General features: G+C 40.6%; 1 protein-coding gene across 1 annotated transcript in view; it reads left to right on the forward strand.

Annotated features, from left to right (window-relative positions):
• The window catches only part of Cfap44 (cilia and flagella associated protein 44), a 95,043-nt gene that overhangs the window by 43,858 nt on the left and 31,328 nt on the right, over nt 1-19,857 (forward strand). The window contains exons 22-26 of the mRNA XM_036203287.1: nt 894-1,024; nt 2,563-2,759; nt 5,168-5,342; nt 12,180-12,357; nt 16,409-16,915. Of these exons, the coding sequence (XP_036059180.1) occupies nt 894-1,024; nt 2,563-2,759; nt 5,168-5,342; nt 12,180-12,357; nt 16,409-16,915 (1,188 nt within the window). The remainder of the gene's footprint in view (nt 1-893; nt 1,025-2,562; nt 2,760-5,167; nt 5,343-12,179; nt 12,358-16,408; nt 16,916-19,857) is intronic.

Here is a 19,857-nt window from a genome sequence, read left to right on the forward strand (position 1 = left end):
TAGCTATAAGGGCAATCACAGCAGCGTTTAAGCCAATTTTAGATTCTTTCTTTTGTGACTTTACTGTAAAACTCAATATACCTGCTAATCATTGAACTATATTTTTTTTCATTCTTCCAAAGTTTTATGTGCATGTCTAGTGACCATGGAAACCAAAAAGAGGGTTTCAGTCCCCTGGAACTGGAGTTACAGATGGTTGTGAGTCAATATGTGGGTGCTGGGAACCAAACCCAGGTCCTCTGCAAGAGCAGTAAGTGCTCTTACCCACTGAGCCATCTCTCCAGCCTCTTTATTTCATTTTCAACTATATCCTAAACAGAGTTATCGTTAAGAGTCTAATCAAGGAGCTAAAGAGGTAGATTAGTCAATATGAGAACTTGAATTTAATCCTCAATATTCTCATAAACATGCGTGGTAGAGGAGGCTTATAATGCCAGCCGTTGGTAGACAGAGACTGACATACTTGGAGCTTGCTGGTTACTCAGCCTAGCCTCACTGGCAAGCTCCAGGTCCCAGTGAGAGACTGTCTCAAGAAATAAAGAGGGGCGGGAGAGATGGCTCAGCGATTAAGAGCACTGACTGCTCTTCCAGAGGTCCTGAGTTCAATCCCAGCAACCACATGGTGGCTCACAACCATCTGTAATGAGATCTGGCACCCTCTTCTGGCATGCAAGTATATATGCAGACAGAACGCTGTATACATAATAAATAAATAAATCTTAAGGGAAAAAAAAAAAAAGAAATAAAGAGGATTACTTTTGTGGAATGACACCTGGCTTCCACAGGCACACATAGGTGTACACACACACACACACACACACACACACACACACACACACACTGTAACTTAAAAACAAAATAAGCTTTTGATAAACAAATCAACTTATCTGCAGGATTTCAATATTGATGCCATAATTCATGCGGAAATCAATAAGAAAACAATTTTCAAAATTCAGCAAGTGGAAAAGGAATTAGCTTGGGAAAAACAGAAATATGAACTTGGCCTGAAGAAGCTCCAGAACAGGTACATCTTCCCTCAAGTTAAGATGTTTGAAAGCACACTTTTGAGTGGTGTGTTGGGATGCCGGCACAGAGCCCAGGCAAACCATCTCAAGAAGCGCCCAGTGAGCGAGTCCACACCTCAAGCAGCCCTCCTGTGGTTGCTGGGTCGTCCTGTGCTATCTGCTCACTCCTTCTAGTTATATGTTGGGGATTTGGGTGACAATTATATTGTTAAAATTAACGTCATGACTATTTAGTTTCTGTTTTGAGTATTTGTTTTATGCCAAATTAAAAGATGAGCATGAAGGCATACATGTTTTTAAAATAAAAGAATCAAACCTGATTAGAAGACTTAGAGGGAAAGATAGCATGCTCCTGAGCAATCACCTCCGCATGTCAGTTCAGCGTCCCAGAAGAAACAGATTTTTTTGCTCCTTATTGAGTTTTGGTTTATAGACAGCAAAGTGCATAAGTCTTAATTGAACAGCCTAATACTTTCTTTAACATATACTAGTACATATGTCTATGGTTCCCATTAAGAGAGAGGACATTTATCTCACTCCAGGTCACACGTGGCTCCTTCAAGCTAATACCTCTTCTCTCATAAGGAATCTCTATTGCCATACATCGGTTTTATCTATGAACTCCATATAAATGCAATGCTGTCTGATTTTTTTGCATCTAGTTTCTCTCATGCGATTATGTCTAAGATTATCCATAATGTTCGTGTAGCTGTCTTTCTTCGTGCGCGCGCGCATGCACTCGAGTGGGCGGCATGTGTGGGCGTGTACACATACATGTGCATGGAGACCAGGTGAGGGCATTGGATCCCATGCAGTTGGTAGTTATGTGAGTGTGTGAGCTGCCTAACGTGGGTGCTGAGACCTCAGTCCAGTTCTCTGCAAAAGTAGCAAGTATTTTTAGATACTGAGTCATTTTCCAGCCTCAAAATTCAGCCATTCTTTTGGTAGGCATTGAAGAACTACCCTTATATTCAGCTCCCCAAACTCTGCTTACTTTATAGCAACTATGTACAAACAAATCTCATTAGCACATGTGTATATGAGCACACACACCATAGAATTTAAGAAAACAAAATGTATCTTAAATATCTCAATGAAGTAAAATTTCTCACATCTTTGGTAAATAAATACTAGTAAATCCCTTACTAGCTCACAGATATTTATAATTTTATACAATTTATATGTTCTTATTCAATTAATTTCTACACAATGCATATACATTGTTATCTAGAATGCATAGGGCAGTAGATTACATATATTCAGTTTGTTATGATCTGCTTCCCAGAAAACTGGAATCTACCTACAAAATTTTATTTACCACATATTAGTAAAATTTTATGTTGTATTAGTAATGGAATGTTTAGTGTTTTCACTAGAAGTATTTTTTAAAAATTATTTTTAATCAAGTCTAGCACCCTGATGGTATAGGTATGGCTAAATTTTGGTCAGTGCATAAACATTTGTGTAATATGTGATCATTGCAAAATGATCAAAAGGGTAACTATTGCAAATGCCAGTTTTATTTTATTTTTTTCAGATTTCACGATCCACTGGAAAGTGATACTGTTGTGGTTTATGCCATCCAGAGTGAACACCAGATAGCATCCTACAGACTGGTGAAGCCCTCTAAGTACTCCAAATTAAAACGACCAAGTCAGTCGGAGAGGAGACAGAGCAAGCTGGAGAGGTTTGAAAAGGAAGGGCCTGGAAGGAAGGAGAGCGTAAAAGAAACAGGTGGGCGTCCAGCAGACAAGAGGCTTTCCATCCAGATTGCGAAGATTTCAAAACAGATTTGACTTTTCCTAGGAAGGGACTTTGACCCTGCTTCAGTGCCTGGAGCCAAGTTTGTCTTTACTCTTCCTTGATCTTCTCCCGTGGCATAGGTAACATCGCAGGTCATGCAGGGTTCTGAGACTAAGACTACATACAGGAGCTCTCCGCCCATGCGCAGTGCCTGTTTTCTTATTGGATGCACGCTGCTAAGGCAAACCACTCTCAGACCATGATTAAGAATGTGGAAAGCCACTGCTTTCCCTTAGAGTCTGTTCCTCCCCCCTCCCCATATTCCTGGCTCCCACCCCCCAAAATGTAGAGCTAAAACACTGTATTTCAAACTGTTTTCCAAAAACATGGTTTAAACAGATTGCAGGTGTGAAAATAGTACATGCATTCCCTGTTTCCAGGGCTGACCATTTGGCTGACTTTTCTCCAGAAGGCTAGCAGGTGTGTCAGGGAAGATGTTTATCTGTCTGAGACTGACTTAATTCACTTAACATAATTACACCTTTTTTTGTCAACAGCATAATTTCATTCTTCTTTATAGCTGAAAAAATTCAGTTGTGTATTTATAGCACTTTTTGTTTTGATTTCTGTGTTTTGAGACAGGGTATTTTGTAGCTTGGGCTAGCCTCAAACTCACTCATAGCCAAGGCTAGCCTTGGACACCTGTTCCTTCTGCCTCCCCCTCCCAAGTGCAGGGATTATAGATGTGTGCCATCACACCTGGATTATTATTTATTTTAATGTATATCTAAGTGTGTATCTATATGTGTGTTGAACATGGAGAGTAATTCTTCATGAGACACTCATTCATTGATAAAGCCAATTGTTTTAAAATTATAGTCGTCATTTTAAGTGCTTTCTGACTAGTTTTTTAATTTTCCCTTTATTCTTGAGAATTTCACATATGAGTAAAATGAAATATAATCCCTTGCCCAATCATGTCTTAAAAAATAACCTACTAAGTCCATTTAGTGGTGCCCATATGTGTTTGGATGTGGGGCTCTCTACAAGAGCATGAGAATCCTGCAGTGGCCTGTCCTCTCCTCAAAAAGAGAAGTTTTGTTTGTTTTAATTAGCCATAGACCATTTCACTTAGTTATACTGCTTCACAGTATATGTCCAATTAAGACTCACATTATATGCCAATTAATCCCCTGTCCCTAATGCAATATTATAAACACCACTCTTCAGTTTTTTCAGTCTGCCAGTGGTCTATTATTATTATTATTATTATTATTATTATTATTATTATTATTTGAGCTGATGATTGAACCCAGGGCCTTGTGCTTGCTAGGCAAGCATTCTACCACTGGGGTAAATCCTCAACCCTGTAATCGTATTTGTAAATTTCTTTTATTTTTTGAGATTATAATTACATCATTTCTCCCTTTCCTTTCCTCTCGCCACACCCTCCCAATACCCCTCCTTGTTCAGTTTCAAACTCATGGCCTCTTTTTTTTTCCATTCATTGTAACATACATATATGTATGTGTGTACATATATGTGTATATGTTCATAAGCTGACCTTCTCAGTCTGTATAATGTCACTTGTGTGTATATTTCCGGAGCTGACCATGTGGTATTGGATAACCAGTTGGTGTGCTCGTCTGTGGAGAAGACGACTTCCCCCACTCTCAATGTTCCTTAGTTGACTGTCGTTCTTCACGTAGGCTTGAGGGCTTGCGCTTTTTCTCCATGCACTTAGGCTGTCTATTGTTGTCCTTGTTCACCCTGTTTAGGCAGTCATGACGGTGAGACTTTATGGGTGGAGCTTCTGACATTCTTAGGAGAAACAGCCTCATAGCAAACTTTCTAATCCTCTGGCTCTCACGGTCTTTCTATCCCCTCTTGGGAACTGTGCTGTTATTTGCCAACCTTTTGAATACAAATGCTTGAGAGCAATATTTGTGACTTAGGTCTCTATTCTGATTTTTCACAGTAGAAATAGTAGGCAACTTAATGATTGTTCAGTTTACATTTTTCAACTCTGTGATGGTGTGAAAGTACAGCCACCCAGCCATTCTATTTTCCACTGTCAGTACAATATTTTAAAAATGACAGGAGATACTCAGCATCTTACTATAGAATAGGCATTGACTGTTGTGTAAGCTAATGTAGGTATTCTATGGGCTAGGTATAATAAATGCATTTTCAAATCAGTCCTTTTCAATTTACAGTGGTTTTATCAGGATATGACCTGGATCAAAAGTAAAGGAGCATCTGTGCTCAGGGGGTTAAATTCATGATAAGTAGCTTCTATATTTTCTCTTGATCTTTTTTTTTGTGTGTATAAATGGAAAACAATATTTGGGAGTTATTCTTCTGTGTTGAAAGTATTGAAAAAGTGATTCTTTGTACAGGTGGAAGTGTTTCCCTACAAGAAGAATCAGTAATAGAAAAAGGGAAGCAATTTCGGCCTAGAACCTTAAGTGAAATCATGGTAGGAAATCAAATCGAGAAAATAAAGAAAGTTATACAAAAAGCTGAACAGGCCCAACACAAGATTCTGCAGCGTAAAAAGGAGTGGGATGAACTGTGAGTCATGTTTAACCTATAATCTTACACTTCTAATATATGGTCTGCGAATGTAACTTTATAAATTTTGCCTTTGTTGACACAGTCATTTCTTAGCATGAAGAAGTAGCAAAACTACAGACAGGATGTCTGAGGTGTGAAGGAGCAGTTGCCCTCACTCTGAAGTGGTTGTATGCTTCATTGGCATCCCTATAATCTTTAGTTTCTGCTTCCAAAAGCCTATTTTGCTAGTATCATCAGAATGACTTTTAAGGGCTAATAAATTATTTTCTTTCACAATATCATAGAGAATGTGATGCCAATTGTACCCAGATATAAGATTGGTGGGCAATAAAATAGTTCGTAGTTTTCATTTTCTTGCGTGACTTTCCTTCTGTGTTCTCTTAGGGTGGTACTATTCTGCTGTGGGACTGTCTTTCTGGATGCTGTGAATATATGTTGTTCCCATTGGTTAATAAATAAAGCCACTTTGGCCTATGGTAAGGCAGGAAAAGAGCCAGGTGGGAAATCCAAGTAGAGAGATAAGGAGAAGAAGGGCAGAGTCAGGGCAGATGCCATCCAGCCCAAGGAACAAGATGCCAGCAGACCAGTAATGCCACAGCCATGTGGCAATGCATAGATTAATAGAAATGGGTTGATTTAAGATGAAAGAGCTAGCTAGCAAGAAGCCTAAACCATTAGACCCAATAGTTTGTAATTAATATTAAGCCTCTGAATGATTATTTTGTAAAAACAGCTGCTGCCCTGGCAGGACCAGGCAGGACTGAGAAACTTCTGTCTACGCTATTCTTTTATTAAACTAGACTGCACAAGAGCCCTCATTTCTCTGCTCATCTCCAATGCTTTTGCTCTTTGGCATTTGGATCATAGTCACCCTTAAGGCTGTGAAGTGAACGTCTTGCTGTGGTTTAGATTTATATTTTTGCCAGTGGCTAGTAATGTTGAACTTTGTTGTTGTTTTTTGAGACTCTCTCTCTCTGCATAGCCCTGGTTGTCTTGGAACTCCCTATGTAGACCAGGCTAGCCTCAAACTTACAGGGATCCACTTGCCTCTGCTTCCTGAGTGCTAGGATTAAAGGCATGAACCTGTACACCTGGTGACTTCTTTGCTTTCTTAAAACATGCCCGTTGGGAGTTGGGGATTTAGCTCAGTGGTAGAGTGCTTGCCTAGCAAGTACAAGGCCCTGGGTTCGGTTCTCAGCTCTGGCAAAAATAAACAAACAAACAAAAAACAAAAACAAAAATATGTCCGTTGGGCATTTGCGTATCTTCTGAGAAGCATCTCTTCAACTTCTTGCCCATTTTTGAACCAGCTTATTTAATCGATTTTAATATCACACCAAGTTAAGTTCAACTGCATCTGAAGACTCTATTTTTAAGGTGTACTTATTGAAGTGTGTATGTCTGTGTGTGTGTGCATGTATGTTTGTAGTGCGCATGCCCATGTGCTTGTGGAGGCTGGAAGAGAGTGTTGGATCCCTTGCAGCTAGAGTCATGGCATCTGTGGGACACCTGCCTCGTCACATGGGTGCTGGGATATGAACTCTTCTGCTTGTGATGTGCAGCAGGTACTCATAACCATCTCCTGTGATTTACTCTGAAGTTTCCCCCATAGTTTACATTACTATTGTCATCATTTAAATCTACTTAAATATTATGTATCTTTACCATTTAAGTTACTGTCATTTTTGAGAGTCATCTTTAAGTTTTACTTACTCCCCATCATTAGAGTAATTAGAGTACTAATACACACATTCTATAATACTAAAATTTATATATATTTACCATTACAAGTGCGTCCCATACTTCTTTGTACCATGATGTTTCTTTTCATTGTCCTTTCATTTCAAATTGAAGGATTCCATTTGGCATTTCTTATATAATAGGTTGCTGTAGTGAGGAATTCTCTCTCTCTCTTTCTTTCTCCCTCCCTCTCTCTCTCTCTCTCTCTCTCTCTCTCTCTCTCTCTCTCTCTCTCTCATTTTGAGATCCAAAGCTGGCAAGAGAGGTACCAATTATTTAGGAGGCTCTGGAGAACATAGCTCACTCCCCTCCCCCACACCCCCAAGGAGATTGTGGGAACTGGAATTTTTTTGCCTCTTGAGTATGTGCTAGACAAAGGAAAGAATGTCTTCTTCCAAAGCCTGAGTCTCCATCTTCATTCTTTTGGCAGCTCTGGTTGTACAGTCTAGCCACATTGGTGCTTTATGGCTCTGAGAAAGCGGCTCTCTGTGGAGCCCCTTAGCAAAACAAGTGCAGACTAACCCCTTCTCTACCCTGCAAAGGGCTGAACGCTGGGCCTCAGTCATGGTCCTGGAGACTGACTCTGGTGAGGTGTTCTCTGTCACTTTCTTCTCTTCACTGACACCAGTTTCACATCTGCCTGCAGTGCAGGAGTCTTGGATTGTCTGAAGGGTTTCTCACAGAGGGAAAGTGAATTATTACTTACACAGTGTTACTGAGCCAAGAACTTTATGTTCTACCATCTTGCTGACGTCACTTTGCAATAAAGATTGATTCTGCCTTTGCAGTGGTTTTGCTTTTTCTTTCTTTTTTTCTTTTTTCTTTATTGGATGTTTCTTTTCTTTTCTTCTTTTCTTCTGGAGCTGAGGCCTGAACCCAGGGCCTTGCACTTGCTAGGCAAGCACTCTACCACTGAGCTAAATCCCCAACCCTGCTTTTTATTTCTTTCTTTTGTTCACTAGGCAAGCACTCTACCACTGAGCTAAATCCCCAACCCTGCTTTTTATTTCTTACTTTTGTTCACTTTATTGTCTGGAACATGTTACACTATGTTACTTAAAAATATGGAAATAGGCGGGCGGTGGTGGCGCACGCCTTGAATCCCAGCACTCGGGAGGCAGAGGCAGGTGGATCTCTGTGAGTTTGAGGCCAGTCTGGTCTCCAAAGTGAGTTCCAGGAAAGGCGCAAAGCTACACAGAGAAACCCTGTCTGGCGGGGGGGGGGTGGGGGGGGGGATAGACATTCTTAATTATTTCCAATATTAGGGAGAACCACTTCATGATTTTAAATGCAATTTTTCATTAATTTTAATAATTTTTTTCATGCCTAGCTTTTTCATTCATTCATTCATTCATTCATTCTTTCTTTCTTTAGATGTTGTTTTACTATGTGACCCAGGCTGGTCTTAAATTCATACTACCCTCTTATCTTAGGGTTGGGATTCCAGGTTAGGGCCAGAATGTCAGGCTTATTCTTAGCTTTAAAAATTAAGAATGGGTATTGAGTTTTATAAAATGTAATTTTTACAAACACTCTTTTGACATTTATTTATTTACTACATGGGGGACATGACACAGTGCACATGTAGAGGTCAGAGGAGGTTGGGGGGTTGTCATCTCCTACTGCCATGTGGGATCTGAGCCTGAACTTGGGCTGTCAGCCATGGTAACAAGTACCTTTACCCACTTAGCCATCCCTCTGGCTTAATAAAATGCCTTTTAAAAAAATGTAGGAAACCTTTTCTTGTGTAAAAATGAAAATACCATAATAATTCTAGTGTTAGTCAAAATGATTTTAATATGTACATTGAGATGATCATGTCCTTCTTTCTTTTATTTGTTGATATTTGGATTGAATTGATTGATTGACTGATTGATTCTTTCTTTCTTTCTTTTTCAAGACAGGGTTTTTCTGTGTAGTTTTGGTGTCTGTCCTGGAACTCACTCTGTAGACCAGGCTGGCCTCAAACTCACAGAAATCCACCTGGCTCTGCCTCCCGAGTGCTGGGATTAAAGGCATGCATCATCAACGCCAGCTAATTTCTAATGTTAAATTAAAATAGAATTCTTGATTAAAGCTTCTGATCCTACTATATTATGACATAAAATATACTCAGTTTGGTTTGCTAGTATTTTTGAGAACTTTATATCTATGTTATTTAAAGTTTTGATGTGTGTGTGTGTGTGTGTGTGTGTGTGTGTGTGTGTATGTGAGATGTGTTTCCTGGGTTGCTATGAAAGGAATATGGATTTCATAAAAGCCGTTGAAAGGCGTTTGTTCCTACTCTGCCTTTTGAAGGTGTTTGGGTAGGTCTACCATTTTGACTTTCCTGTACATTTGTTAGAAGTTATAAGTAAACCACCTGATTTTGTAGTGTTCCTGGAAGATGACTTCAAGTAGAAATTCAAACTATGTATTGTGATAGTGCTTTTTGGATTTAAAAATGTCTCCTTGGGTCAGTTTTTGCAATCTGTGTCTTTTAAGGAATTGATGTCTCTTACCTAGATTGTTGCTATGGGGTGGCTTCTTTGGTATTTGTTTCAGTCACTTACCTTTAGTTTACAGGAATTTCGTTTGGTTGCTAATTTATTTTTCTTGGCCATTCTAAGTTATCATTTACTAATCTTATTAGCATTATTCAAGAAACTAACTTTTGCTCATAGGTTTTAAAGTAATTGCCCACTTCCTGCATTGTTGATCTTAAAATGATTTCCTTCCTTGTTTTAGCGTTGATTGGTTTTTTTTCTTTCTTCTTACAATGTAAAGTAAGTGTGTTAGTAATGAAAACTTTATGGGTGTCTGCCCCAAAGAGCCTTCTCCCTGAGTCTACGGAAGAAATGACCGCCGTAAGTGAAGAAATCTACTTATCTGAGGGTAGAAGAATACATCTAGGCACACTGCACCCTGCCAGTGCATCGCCTTATTGTTCTAAGGAAGCTTCCCCATCTCTCTGCTCTTCTTTGCTCTGCTGCATCTCTGAGTCAACAGCTTCTTCCAGCTGTTATTCTTAGCTCCTCTTCTGTCGGACTATGTATACGTTTCTAACAGGAGACTCCTTCCTAGAAGAGACGGTAAGCAGCAGAGCTGTTACCATGGTGATGCAAGCTTCCAAGGTCTAGGACCGGAAGGAGAGGGCACAAGTGAAGAACTGGCAGGCTTTTCTTAAGGTATTTGTGTTAGTAACCTTGGTAGGTAACCTGTGACTCTGACCTTGTGACCTTTTGAATACTAGTTGTCACCTGCTGTATATTTCCGTGGCCTTTTGCTACCAGCAGCTTTCAATATGTTAGCTTTGATTTCATACCTTTCTCCTTTTCTAGCATAAGCCTGTAAAGTATAAATTTCCTTCTAAACTTCCTTAACCATGTTGCATAAGTTTGCATATATGCTCATTGTCATTCAATATCAGATGTGTCTTTGATCCCTTGAGATTTTTTCCCCCATTACTTCTGCTTCCCTTTGATATTTGCTGCTTGGTTTTCAAAGGTGTAAGCTTTAAAAATTAGATTTTGGATTAGATTTCTTATTTAATCTCTCACTGTCAATAGAAAGTAGTTGTGTTAGCTCTGTTGAAAATTCAGCTGCGGTGCTGCATTCTGTCTGAAAGTTCAAGTGTGCTTGATAAACAATGTGCTTTTTTTCACTGCTGAATACAGCACTCTGTGAGGGCAGACTAGGGGGGTAAGGTGAATAATCATGTTGTTCAGGTCTCCAGGACAAGAGTGCTATTAACTATGCTCCATATTCAATAGTCTTTCAGCTAGTAAACCAAGTTATCCCTAGGTATGCATAGGTTGTCAGCTGTTTGTCTGTACCTTTCCAGTAACCATATATTTCCAACGATCTGTTCTACCCTACTTCACATGACACATGTATCGATGAGGACTCATTCACGAAACTGAAGGGAGCCCCATAGATTTCAGAGAGTGTTATTTCACATAGCTCTATATTCTTTCCACCAAGGACAGAGCTACTTTGGTTCCCCTGTCTCCTCCACTAGTGAGCTCACTGGGTTATGTTTGGGTCAGTCGGATCCTGATTCTGCTTCTTCTGTAATCTAGTGATTTCTTCCATGCTGAAAGTCAGGGGCTAGACGTACTTCATCTTATTTCTCTGAGGAACTGGTTTCATAATTACCTATATTCTGTGTCTCTTGATGATGTTTATGTGTCTGAATGGAGCTGTTTCATATTGTTTTTTTTTGGTTCAAATTTCTAGTTGCTTACATCATGAGGATGGTCACGGGCCATGTTTTCTGTTCTCTGCCACCTTCTTCTTTTTTCCCCTGTGACCATTCCTTGCTGCAAAAACAACACTGATTTTTTTGAGATATATATATATATACACACACACACACACACACACACACACACACACACACAAACAAATGATTGTCAATGAATACATGTATTGAATGGGCTTCCTCTGCTAGTTTAAACCATGTGTTCCCAAAGGGCTTTTCTCTTCAAACAAAGTGTTGGCTGCAGGCCAAGAATACACACCTGTACCAGTTGGCACACTTCACTTTCAAGGATTGTGGGGTGGGGGGAATGTTGAAAATTCCCAATTAAAGACCTTGCAAGGGATACCCAGTGATACCTTAGAGCTTCCTAAGCCAGGAGTTCAGTTTCTTTTGAGAGAATTCTTCGTTTTTGTCTTGGTGGTATGGAAGCTGCCACTGATTTGTTTGTGTGGAGATGGGAAATCTAAGATGCATCCATTTACAGCACATTAATGAATTTTACCAAATATGTCTAGCGTTCCATTTCACTTTCCACACCTGTTACCTGGGGACTCTACCAAGAAAATAATGTCCAAAAATTTTTATAGACTCCTCCAGAGGAGCATACCCCCCAGAATGAGGCATTCTGGGCTATAGATTTTTCTAGTTCTTTTTTCCCCTGCATTCCCAAACTGTATCAATATAACTGGTTTGCTAGTAGTTTTCCATTCTATTTTCAGCTTCTCTGATGATTTGGCATTGCTTTTTGTACCTCTCTACAGTTGTGTGCATGGAATTCTGGGAGGAGGCAGCAAGGGCACGTTTAGAGTTGGTTGTTACATTTATGTCTAAGTTATCTGTTTCTCTGATAGTTACAAGAGCAGGCCTGATGATGACTATGAAGACCCCAAAGATGTTCAAGCCATCAAAGAAGCCCAAATGTTCATGGGGGATTTTAATCTGAAGACAGCCCCAGACTACAAGATACCTGAGCACATGAGGATAAATGCCGCCAAGAAGGAGGAGGAACTGGGGTACCTTGACACAATGGTACTTAACCTTCAGACTCCATGGCGATGAAAAGCAAGCACCCTGGTGTTAACTTGAGTCTGATCAACCACCCATTTATCTCGTTGACCCACAAATGTATATAAACATAGAAATTTAGAGCTTAAAGTGATTTTTAAAGGAGTCTAGATTACATCCTCTTTTTATAAATGGCAAGACAGGGACCCAGAGAGGACTAGAGATTTGTCTATGAATGTATCAGCTCATATGGCAGAACCAGCCTTCCCATTAATTATATTGTCTTGATAGCATTTTTATGGGGAAAAGTACTGTACTGTCTCATGCACATTGAACTTCTGAAATTCAGTGAAATCCTCGGTAGATTTGTTTTCTGGCTGCCACAGACTACTAGCCAGTTAGGAAGACTGTCATCATTTAATACTTTCTTTACAATACTTCCATCTTTTGTCAGAAACTAATTTCCATCCAAGTAACCCATTCCTCTCTGAGTTTTCTGAAGTGTGGCTTATCACACTTTGATCCTCATGTTTCTTATTAAATGTTTTTTTCTTCCTTGTTCATTCCTTCATTTCTGAGGGATTCTAATTCCTCCAGCACCATTTCAACCAACAGATGATGGATTCTTCACACTTATAGGCTCCAAAAGTATCTAACTACTTTTTTATTTTAAAGAAGGATTAGCTACTTGGCCACCTACTGTGTTTGTACAGGCATCACAGTTGTACACAGTTCAGGGCATCACACTGACTGAAGTGCCAGATGTATATCCCATTGATAGCATATGAGTGTTTCAGCTATGTCTGAGAGATGGAAGTAAAGTATACTGAAGAAGGTATGTCTTTTTCTTTTTCACAAAAGATTTATTTATGCCAGTGGTATAGATATCTTGGCATGCTAGTTAATATCCACGAATGAAAGACCACAGACCATAACTTTATCCTTCTGGTCACAATCAACATTTCGGACATCTTATTAGTGTCCATTTAGATTATTTTTCTAGCTATATTTTGCCTAAGGTAACTTAGTATTATTTATTATTTACAGACATATATTCTTATGAGCTCATTATTTATTTTATGTGTAAGGATGTTTTACCTGCATGTATATCTGTGTACCACAGAAGCCAGATGAGGACATTGGATTTTCTGAAATTAGAGTTACAGATGGTCGTGAGTGTGTGGTGGGTGCCAGAAATCAAACCTGGATCCTCTGTAGGAGCAGCTCATGCTCTTAACTGCCAAGCCATCTCTCCAGCCCTGACCAAACATTTTTTAAAAGAGACCTTTGTACTTTCTTTAAAAAAAATTTTTTTTGTTTTATATGTATGAGTGTTTTCCTTGAATGTATGTATGCACACCACATGCATGCCTAGTGCTTGTGGAAGCCAGAAGAGGATGTCAGATCCCCTGGAACTGGGGTTAGTGATGTTTATGAGGCCCCATGTAGGTGTAGGGAACCAAACCTGGGCCCTCTGCAAGAGCAGCAAATGATTTTTGCTGCTGACCCATTTTTCTAGCCTTTTGACCACAATATAATTTGAGAGAGTTTCTCTGTGTAACAGTCCTGGCTGTCCTGGAACTCACTCTATAGACCATGCTGGCCTTGAACTCATAGAGATGAGATCCACCTCCCTCTGTCTCCCAAGTGCTGGGATAAAAGGCTTGTGCCACCACCACCTGGCTACAATTTTTATTCTAAGTCCATCTGAAGTTGTTTAACTAGCTATTGCCTATATTTTCATATCTCATAATCTATATTTTATGCCACTATAACTTATTAGTCATCCAAGCTAGAATTCATCTCTCTCCTTCCTTCTTTCTTTCCTTTCCTCTTTATTTTGTTTTTTATTTTTTGCGGTGCTGGGAATCAATCTCAATGCCTCACATATGTCAGGCAACAACTTTAGCCCAGGCCGCTTGGCCTGAAATTCAGTCTCCATAGAGATAGACAGCTGTGGCATCAAGAATAAATTTAGCTCTATCATACTGAAATGCACTGCATTAAAGCAGCCCCCATATAGCATCTCAGCACACTGTTCTGAACACCAGCAGGATGGAGACTATTTCTGCGTTGCTGGTACTTACTAGCAGTGTGGATCTTTCTGTTCATATAAATCTCCTAAGTCTGAATTATCTCATCTGTTAAGGGTATTAATATCAAGTAATACAATATGATAATAACCTTATACAGTTAATGGAATGTTCAGAATCAGTGAGTACTTGTTGTCATGGCCATTGTAAGATCACTACAGTATTAAATGTTTTTTTTTAATCACATATCTTCCATCCATCCCTTCAGCTATGTAATAGCATTGATTTTTCAAGCTGATGAGATCTGGAATCAGTAGGAGACAAGCTTCTAGGTACATATTGCGAGATTATTTAGATTAGGTTGGCCTTGGGACCATGCTGTGATCAACTTGATGAACTGAGGTGAGAAAACCCATCCTAATAGTAGGCGGCACCATTCCCTTGGCTTGGGTTCCAGATTGACTGATCTCAAGCTTTCATTGTTCCCTGCTTCCCAACAGTGGACACAACATGACTAACTACCCTAAGTTCCTGCTACCAAGACTTCCCAGCTATGAAACAATGCAAACCTTGAAACAATACACACCTTTTTTTTTCTCCTAAATTGCTTTTCATCCCAGCACCAAGAACAGTCAGTTACTACTACACTTTCAATTTGTTATCTGTAGAACCAGAAAGAAAGAGGGCTTGTCTTACTGTCACTTCTGCTGCTATGGTGAGGGCCTGACAAAAAGCAACTTGGGTGGCACAGGGTTAATTTCAGCCCATAATTCCATGTTACAGTCCATCCAAGCAGGGACGTCAAGGCAGTGGGAACTCACAACAGCAATCACAGCATGTCAGCAGTTGAAAGCAACCAACGCCTCCTCACAACTCAGCTCATCTACTCCACTCCTGCACATTGGAAGACTACAAACCAAGAAATGGTGCCACCCCCAGTGGGCCAGTTCTCCTCATATCAATGAACATAAGCAAGACAAGCCCCCACAGATGTGCCCACAGGCCAACGTGATCTAGACAGTCCAACACTGAGACTCTTTCCAGATGCTTCCAGAGTGTGCTGAGTTGACTATTAAGACTATCACAGGGCTCCCCAAAGAAATGAGCTGTGTAGCCATTAGAATGATTATGTTTGTTCATGTATGTCTAATCCTCAGCCTTCTAGGTACTTCAAAGGTGGTTCCAACACATAGCCGATGCTGACTTTTCATTCTAAGTCTGAATTCTTTATTAAAGACTTAATCTCAAGTAGGTGAACATCTCGATCTTGTCTTAATAATATGTAGGTTCTTCAAAGTAAATATATAGATAAGTTTTATAAGATTACCTGACTAAGTTCTTTTGGTCTTTTATTAAAAAACACTGTATTTCATGCAAAGCAATGCTTAGTCTGGCTAGCAGCCTCAGGGAGTTCTGTGCTGTCAGGTGCTGGGAGGTACTTTTAGGACAGAGGTGGTAATGAACAAGCCATGGATGTACGCAGTACATGTGCAGGTATGCTTTGGCTCAGATAAATGGAGAAAGAACCACAGAAGGGATCTCATGGGATGTTGTGATACTGATGTCTAGGATTATGATCACAAAGGTATCACAGGAAAGCATGTGGCCAAAATACAGAATGAAAACAGGATGACTTATAGTTAGGTCCTAGGTGGGCAGCCGTGGTGAATCAAAATAAAAAAGATTCAAATTTTCCTTTAGGAAAGGGAGTTAGTTAATGCCCTTCCTCTCCCATAATGGAGTGTCCAGCTAGGCACAAGGCTTCCTGAGAGACTTCCTTGAAGAGGCGAAGGACAGGGAACTCAACCTTGCAAACCAGGGGGAGGGAACAAATGCAAGAAATGGAATTCAGAGGTCACATCCAGACTGGTCTCCAGTCTTAATGGGTGACACTTGAAAGCTAGAGAAAAACACAATAGAGCACTGAGCAGAGATGTTCGCCATTCCCTAGGCCCACCAGTCTGAAGATGAAAGGTACATGACACCCAGACTGCCCTTTGTGACACAGTTGTGATTTGCTTCCTTTCTCTCCCTTGTTTCAGGCCCATGGAAAGAAGAGGTACATGAACAAGTGCATCCTTTCCCTTCGAGATCTTAAGTTGGCTGTCATTGAGGAAATCCAGTGCCTGGTACAAGAACTGAAGAACCTTCAGATGTCCATCCCCACATCCAAGCACATTTCCATTCCTCAGATCCCGCAGATGTATCCAGAAGAAGTCCCAGAAAGGAGATTTCAATATGATGAGGAAACACTCTTGAGATTTAAGAGAAAGCAACAGAAACGCCAGGATGAAAAGACAGATAGCAAACAGATAGGATCTGCTAGCACAGGTGGAGGAGGGTTAGGGTTCCTCAAAATGTCTCCTGGAAAGGAAGGAGATCTGACAACACGAGACTCCCTGTCTAGGTCATCCAAGGCATTAACGTTCATCATGGAGCTTCCAAAGTCATTAGAATTTGAAAAGGCAGAGCCAAGTGACGTGGAGGTGGAGATAATGAAGAGAGATGAGGTCAAACATTTGTACATGCAACAGTATTTGTGCAACAGGGTAAGAGACAGAGATGTCCCTCTACTTAAAACCAAAAGGATGAATAGTGGGAGAAAGCGATCTGGTTTATGATTGATTGATTTCAAATTTCTCTACATTAACCTTTCCCCAAATGCTGACCAGCTCATTATTCACTGGTGGCTTAGTTTTCTTCCATCATTAGGTGGAGTTTTCTGTCCCAAATAACTGACATAGAGGCTTAATATGCTTAATATTACTTATAAATGCTTGGCCAGTAGCTTAGGCCTGTTACTATCTAACTTCCATATTTCTTATTTATGCTTTGCCACATGGCTCATGGCTTGTTACCTCATTTTCTACATGTTCTGCTTGCATAGTGTCATCCTCTCTGACTCTGCTCTTCCTCCTCCCAGATTCCTCTGTGTCTGGCCCTATATTGCCTGACTGGCTACTAATGAGAGTAATACATATTCACACTGTACAGAAGGACTATTCCACAGCATGCTTTCTATAGAATGTTGGAGTTTTGTATCTTTTTCCTACAGGACAACACATCAGAAGACACTTGCAACTAAGTGAAATCATGGCAAAAAGAACTGAAGGACCAGCCTTAAGGAGATTAATAGAATGTATTTAAAAGGGAACCTTCTGCTTTTCACACCATCCTCTGTCTGCCTGCCTGCCTGCCTGCCTGTCTGTCTGTCTCTTCTCTCCACCCCTTCACTGTTCTCATTTTGTATCTCAGGTTAGCCTAAAACTCACTATGTAGCCCCAAACTGGCCTCAAAGTTGTGGCTAGTCCTCCTGCCTCAGCCTCTCAGGTGCTGGGATTACAGATGTGATTCTAGGGTTACAGATGCGATCCTATAACTGTCCTTCTTTAATGCCTGCTTTGCTGCCGTAGGTGAGAGTGTTTGTGGCAATGGCAGGGTTCAAAACTGTTCCAGAAATGACAAGTACTGTTTCCAGGGAAACCAGAACCAGGCTTGGACTGGAAGTGTGGGACACAGTTGAACTACAGAAGGAAGAGAACCTTTCTTGGGTAGATAGCACCCTACTAACAGACCTATAGAAGGAGCTCCTTCCTCAGTAATTTTCAGCTCCATTCTTCAGTATCCCTGCCCGTGGCTTCCCACCCTGCTTCTTCATCATCATTTCCACTCCATCCAGGCTGACTCTCCCACTATCCCTGCCGCGCAGACTCTCCCTTCACCGCTCTCTCCTATCAGAGCTTCCTTGTAATTGCAATGACTGCCTTCTAGAACCGGGCCATTGTTCGTAGCACAGAGCAGTCCACACCCTCTCCAGCATCTTCTGCAACACCCTCTCCTTGTTGGTGAACTCTGGCGCACCTGTGCTCAGCACTGTATGACTTATGTTTGTCTTTCCTGATGCTTCACGTGTGTTAGTTTTGTCTACAAAGTGGATTAAACAGTTCTTCAGATAAGGGCTGCATCTCCTCTTCTGTTTCCATCAGGATGCCTAGACACAAGGCATGCCAGACATACATTAGTAAATGTTCATTCACAAGCTTTGCTCTCATCACAGTCATGTATTGATTTTAGCAATTAAACAAATGTCTGTTGGGCATACCATATACAGAGACATAGTAGCCAGGTAGTGGGAACACAGCAATGCTCAAGAAAAACACTCTTTATTATCATAAAACATGCAGGCTATCCGCTATGAGAGCCAACAGAATAGGTATAGCTTTTAAAGACTCGGAGACCCATGTGGTCTTTTTTAAAAAAGGAAATGGCCTCCTGCCTCCAGAGAAATTAGGGAGAGTTCAACTTTATTGAATAAGCATAAAGGGAAGCCCAAATATGTATTCTATAGCCACACTTACTTAAAAGTTTGTTTTTTTTTTCTTTTCTTTGGATTTGATTTCTGTATTTTAGTACTCTAAAATTCTCTAGCAATTTCACCACCACAAACCTTCAGGCCTCTTCCTGTCCATTATCCTCTAGTAGGGTCTTCATATATGTTAAGTTTCTGACAGTCTAGATTTTCTGTAATGTACAATTTAACAAATAACACTCAATGGTTTTCTTCTTCCCACTGTGTGGGTTGCTTCAAGGGTATCAACCCTCAGGGCTCTCTCTTCAGCCCTTCACAAACTCTGACTATATAGAGCTGTGCCCAATGGAAGCACGTGTGAGGACATACAATCACCTTGCCCACAGTAGAATAAGGTCCATATCAGGAACTGGGAGTTAGATCCCTATCCTGCCTCTGTAGTAAGGTAGCCTTGACTACAGAGAAGTCACCTTTAACCTCATTTCTTCACTTGTAAAATACGATAACTGAACAGATTTTTGTGACTCTATGATTATATTTACCTATGTAAAAATATTTCTGTTGCATATTTTTTAACTTTTATTCTTCTCTCATCATTGCATCCTGACTGCAGTTTCCCCTCCCTCCCCTCCTCCCAGTTTGTCACCCCCCACCCCCCTCTTTCCCTAGATCAACTTCTCCTCTGTTTCCCTTTAAAACATAAATAAATAAAAAAGAACAGGCCTCCCAGGGATGTCCACCAAACATGGCCTAAAAAGATAAAATAAAACTGGGCACAAACTTCCACATTATGGCTGGATGTGGTAACCGAGCAGGAGGAAAAGGGTCTCAAGCACAGGCAAAAGAGTTAGAGGACAGCCCCACTCCTGTTGTTGGTAGTCCTACAAGAACACAACCATAAGGTATATGCAGAGGACCTAGCTCAGACCCATACAGGGTCTGTATTTGTCCTGGCCTGTGAGTTTCTATGAGCCCCCTCTGAGTCCTGCTTAGTTGATCCTGTAGACTGTGTTCTCATAGTGTCCTCAACCCCTCTGGCTCCTCCAATCCTTCCTCCCCACTCCTCTTCAGGGTTCTCCTGGCTCCCTAGTGTTAGGCTGTGCATCTCTCTCTCTCTCTGTTTCCATCACTTGCTGGGTAACACTCCTCTGATGACAATTGGGTGAGGCACTGATACTCCAG

Source organism: Onychomys torridus, chromosome 12 (assembly GCF_903995425.1).
Source record: "Onychomys torridus chromosome 12, mOncTor1.1, whole genome shotgun sequence".
NCBI lineage: Eukaryota > Metazoa > Chordata > Mammalia > Rodentia > Cricetidae > Onychomys > Onychomys torridus.